The sequence below is a fragment of the Phaethon aethereus genome (genome assembly GCF_964289735.1).
Source record: "Phaethon aethereus genome assembly, chromosome: 12".
Lineage (NCBI taxonomy): Eukaryota > Metazoa > Chordata > Aves > Phaethontiformes > Phaethontidae > Phaethon > Phaethon aethereus.
Genome location: NC_138588.1, coordinates 23,700,643 through 23,706,256, shown reverse-complemented (window position 1 = coordinate 23,706,256; position 5,614 = coordinate 23,700,643). Strand labels below are relative to the sequence as shown.

General features: G+C 46.3%; 1 protein-coding gene across 1 annotated transcript; it reads left to right on the top strand.

Annotated features, from left to right (window-relative positions):
- Positions 1-1,019: 1,019 nt before the first annotated feature.
- Positions 1,020-1,961, top strand: LOC309408993 (olfactory receptor 12D1-like; the record flags this gene model as incomplete). The annotated part of the gene is made up of 1 exon (XM_082005033.1): positions 1,020-1,961. One exon carries the CDS (start codon positions 1,020-1,022, stop codon positions 1,959-1,961), a length of 942 nt encoding a protein of 313 aa, XP_081861159.1.
- Between the last annotated feature and the right edge of the window lie 3,653 nt (positions 1,962-5,614).

Genomic DNA, 5,614 nt, shown 5'->3' with positions numbered 1-5,614 from the left:
TATAGAATGGAATGGGCAAGAAGGACTACGAACTGTACCTATATGCGTTTTAACGTCTTTACAAGAAAGGTTTTGGAAGCAATTATTTTTTTCGTTCGTTGTATTCATCGATACGAATCATCACTGCATCGAATGTACAGAGAAAACTACTCGTCTTGTAGAATTTGCTGTCCACATTGTAAGCTAGGAATACCTGTGCCTACCTGCCCTAGTAAAATAATCTCAGGACTTTGCTCTTTGTTGCAGGTGGTTGGCACTTACCCATAGCAATAAGCAAACTCACTTGAAACAGAAAAAAAGTGGAAGCATGTGCGTACTCATTTGCATTTTAAGACAACTAGCGATACTGACAGAACTGACCATATTGTCTCCGCGGGGCCGTACGACCAACTTTCAGTGGGATGAGCCAGTTTCTCTGGAACTTGCACCAGCTAACTTGGCTCCCACAAATTCAGTCTTGCTCCATCACGGTGCTGTAGGAGGTGAGACGCTGGCTTTTGCCCCATTCACCTGCTGCTGCTCAACAAAAAGACATTCTTTAGGCAAAGTATACCGTGCAATAACAAAACCAGTTTGCGATCCCGTGCTAAGGCACCCTCTTCCTTTATTCTCAGCAGAATGAGATGAGATCAAAGGTTGTCGCAGGAAGTTACAGATGAGCAGAGCTGAAATATGAACGTGGCCGAAGGTGGAGAAGCAGCAGTGTTTTACATCGTACATGCTGTGCCGCTTTGCGTTAGGTGGAAGTTTTCACTTCAGTATTTTCCCCTCTGTAATATTTTACTCTTTGCTTTCTTCTAGACAGAAAGTAGGAGAAGGCTACATTAAGGTTCTTTTTGTCCATGCTAATTTCTTGAGTTGCCGTGCAGCTTTTATGTTTGATTACATGTGCTATGTTTTGCCCATTCCTGCATTTGTTTGTGTTAAAACAGCACAGAAACAAATGGGGTTTGTAACGCTGTTACTCCTCCCAGCTGTGGAACCTTGACTTTGTGCCTTTGCTTCTTATTGTTCTAGCAATGCTGAACCAGACAGAGGTCAGCGAGTTCATCCTTTTGGGCCTCACTGATATCCAGGGGCTGCAGCACTTTTTCTTCATCTCCTTTCTGCTGCTCTACTTGACCACTCTTCTGGGAAACGGTGCCATTGTGACCATGGTGATATCTGAGCCCCGGCTCCACACGCCGATGTACTTCTTCCTGGGGAACCTGTCCGGCCTGGACATTTTCTACTCTACAGTCACCGTTCCCAAGATGCTGACTGGCTTTCTCTTTGGGCATCAGCCCATCTCTTTTGGTGGGTGCTTGGTCCAACTCCACTTCTTCCACTTCCTGGGCAGTACTGAGGCGGTGCTCCTGGCCACCATGGCCTACGACCGCTATGTGGCCATTTGCAATCCTTTGCGCTACGCCCTTGTCATGACCCCACGGACTTGTCTGCTGCTGGCTGTGACCAGCTGGTCCACTGGTTTTGTGCATGCCATGATGCACTCAGTCATGACCTCTCACCTGAATTTCTGTGGCCACAACCACATCCATCACTTCTTCTGTGACATCAAGCCACTGTTGAATTTGGCTTGTAGTGGTACCAGCCTCAACATGGCCCTCCTCAATGCTGTCACCACATGTGTTGTTCTAGGCCCCTTCACTCTCATAGTCCTCTCCTACCTCTACATCATCTCCTCCATATTCCAGAAAGCCCACTCACAGGAAGGAAGGTGGAAGCCCTTCTCCACCTGTGCCGCTCACCTCACCGTTGTGGCACTGTTTTACATACCAGTGCTCTTCAATTATACGCCGCCCACCTCAGGAAGCTCCTCTAAAAGGGATGTGCAAGTGTCTCTCATGTACAGCGCTGTCACCCCAGCTCTGAACCCCTTCATCTACACTCTTAGGAACCAGGAGGTGAGATCTGCCCTGAAAAAAACGTTAGGAAGAAAACTTTTTCCTGGGGGAAAGTGACTCAAACAAGGACAAGGCTCAGAATGTGGTTACTCCACCTCTCATATTTGTAGAGGCAAGAGGTCGAAAGGACACTGTTTTGCAAGAGACCGTAAAGCTACTGGTTATCTCATGTAGTTCAACACATTCAGAAGTGAATTGAGTAGATGCAAATCAGGGGAGATATTCAAGGACTTGACGCTTCCTTCATAATTTTTAGATGTCTTATGGTAGCCCATCTGGTCTCCGGCTTCCCATACTGAAGCATGTGTGTCTCTTGCAGGACTTGAGGCATAGCTGGCAGCCCCATGCAGTTGTCCTGGACAATCTAAGGTATTAAATGGTTATTGACAGCTATGCTGAGGTAGCTGAACGACTCTCCGGTCATTCAGACCTTCTGTATGGCAGAAGAGGGCTAGTCTGTGTCACATTTTGGGTGGGCATAGCCCGAGAACGATGTTGTCAACATTTGACTTGAGTCAGCCCTCTGGAGGGTTCTGTTTCTTTCCATTAGGTATCAGGGGAAGCTTACTAATCAGCCTAGATTTAAATGTAAACTTAAAGGTGGATGTGAGCTTCACCTCTACTAGCTTTAGCGGTGTGGCTTATCTTGCCTAGATTTATGTACTTAAACGTGTTTATGTCTCAAGCTACTTTTCCAGATTCACAGGTGGTCAATGATGAAACAACTGATTTGCATTTACATAGACTACCACGGACCTGTGAAATGTCCTCAAGTATCCTACCCAGACTTCGCCTGTGATCCAGAAGAGAACAGGTCTGTTGCAGGTCCTTGGTCATACTTCATGTCTGTGAAGTATGGACATTTGTCCATAGATATTTGCACTAGGTATATACCACTGTTTAGGCACTAAATCCCAAATTTGATGTGGGATGCAGCGGTTTAGAAGAAGTGCTTCATTTTTAGGTGGTGTGGCTCTTTACACAGGCATTCGCCATCTTCAGTGCAGTTCACTTCACCACCTGGACTGCAGTTCCATGTGGAGTTAGAATGAAAAGCATGTGACATTCTTGGACACTGGATGTTCTACGTCTGCCTTTTGGATTACTGAGGACAGAATAAAGGGGTACTCAGAACTGTCTGCATCATGGCCTGGAGGCAGAGAATGGAGGGCAAACACCTGGCTTACAGGTATGATTCCTGGAGATGATGCCTTGACCCAGTTGGCCATGCATTTGCAATCCACAGATTTTAGAAAGATGTCATCCTTTCCAGCTTGACAGTTCAGATCCATGCAATAGCTTTAAGCGTCTGACAGTGAGGCTTTTAAAACAACACTCGCTATAAGAGCACAAATGTGACTTGGTTGCCTAAGAGTTCTTAGGAACCTATAGGCATCGTATAAGAAACTTGTGTGTCCTCCGGCTGGTGCTCTAGAAAGACACAGGAATCCATTTGGTTCTGCTTCACACGTGCCAATCCTGAGGAACGTGCAAGGTGCTGATGTGAGATGTGAACAGACTCCTGGATGTTGGCAACAGACCCTGAAGAGATCCAGACTTGGATGTCCCCATGTCAGCTAGGCATCTAAATTCCATCAGGATACAAATACCTCAGTGTAGGAGCTTGCTGCCACTTCAGATGCTCCAAGGTACCCTGCATGGCCTCCAGCTTGCCCATTCAAAATGACATGCAGGTCTTCTTGGTCCCTGGACAAACCTACGGACTTTCTCTAATGGCTTGGGTATAAAAGAGTATCTTTAATGGCATCGAGCGCGTATGTTCAGACAACTACATCAAACACCTTGAGTTGAGTTCCAGTCTCCGGCCCATCAAACTTACCCCTTTCCTCAAGGCCTCTTAAGATGGCGACCCCCAGCTTCCAAAAGGGGCATTATGAACATGATGGACGTTCTTTCTGTCAGCACAATCCTTTCTCACTGAACAATCAGGCAGCACTTCTGCACCCTCCCTGAGCACTCACGTGCTCCCTCCAGCACTTTTGGCCGCTAAGAACAACTGCCCCTGAGACAGACAGAAGACTGCACAAGCTTTTGTAATACACCTGGAAGTGATGATATGTTAGAATCATAGAATCATAGAATGGTTTAGGTTGAAAGAGACCCCTAAGTCATCGAGTCCAACCGTTAAGCTAACACTGTCAAGTCCACCAGTAAACCACGTCCCTACGTGCCACATCTACACGTCTTTTAAAACCCGCCTTTGTTTTCTAACACCTGCACTCAGGCCCCTCCTATAACCCCGGGAATGAAACACATACCCTCAGCATCACAGTATGTACAAAATCATCACTCTGAAAAGCTGCATTCCACCATCCTTTCTATTGCGGGCACTTTGAATGGAAAAGCAGCACCCAGAAACAAGAAGTGTTACGCCTCAGACACGCAGGAACATTGCACAGGGCCAAGAGGAAAGTTGGGCCGGGAGCTGTGCGGTGCCGGCACAAGCACCCGTTCGGATGCGAGCCACCACCACCAGTAAATGTGAGTGACTCTCTACTCCTGAAAGTTAGGGATCGGCCCCTGAGGCAGCAGCATTTCTCTTTGTAGGAACTACTAACGTCTGCATCAAATTTATCGTCAAAGCACCCAACATAAATCACCGTATTGAGGGAGCCAGGCACTTCTAGATCATGTCTGACTTCATCCTGATGCAGCAGACAAAGAGCGATCAGTTGAGGTGTCTTCCAGAAGTTCCAGGTTCTGTTGATTTCAGAACTTCACTCCAGAAGTGGAGTTCTGGTGACCGAGTTCACTGCAAAAATCTCATTTTACGTCTCCCTATATATGTTACATGAAGGCTTGAGAAATTTTTTGTAAATGCTCTTTGAGGAAGATTCGTCCTGTTGTGCTTGATAGCTCTCTGAGGGTGAGAGGAGGTAAGCTGCGGGTATGCTTATCCTTCTCCACCAACTAGAGATGGATCCTGAGTGTTGAGCTGAGACCATGCTTCTAGCTTGTAAGCAGCTGCAAGTTAGGTCAGAGAAGTCTTCCTCTAGGCAATATTCAAGGGTAATTTCTGTAACGTCACGTATTACACCTGTGAGCTGAGCTTGCAGTTACTTTCCTACAGACAAGCTTAGTGCAGATTACTCCTCAGGAGAGCACGGAGGCCTTCCTTCTGAGGCACAAACATCTCTGAAGTAACGTGCTGGGAAGTTCAGAAAGCAGTAAAACTGCTGGTTGCTGGTGCTTGTTGATACAGCCTTCCCCTCAGAAGAAAAGAAAACAAAGAAACTGAACTCATCCCGTTGAATTCTCCTCCCGCTCCAGGCAAGTCATTTAAGTCTTTTAGTCATCCACAGGTCAGAGGAAGAACATCGGAAGGAAAAAATACTCCAGCCCTCCTGGAAATGGCATGCTGATCTCTTTTTTCAACTAGCTACACTGCAAGCTCACAAAAGTCCCCTCCTATGGGCTAGAGAAAGCAGCAGGACAATGACCATAAGTGCTTATCTAGTCCATCCACCTGCTCCTCTTTGTGTTTCTTGACAAGTCAGATCACGCCCCGTTTCAATTTTGGGCCACGGTTAGTTGCCGTCACTCGTCCTGAAGCAAAATGCTTCAGTTTGTTCCTAATCCGCTTACTGTCTTAAAATTAGAGGTTTCTTTTACGAATATATATTGGCATATTTCTAAAGGAAAGGCTGTTTTTTCGAAATTAAAAATAGACAAACCTGGTAAACATCAAC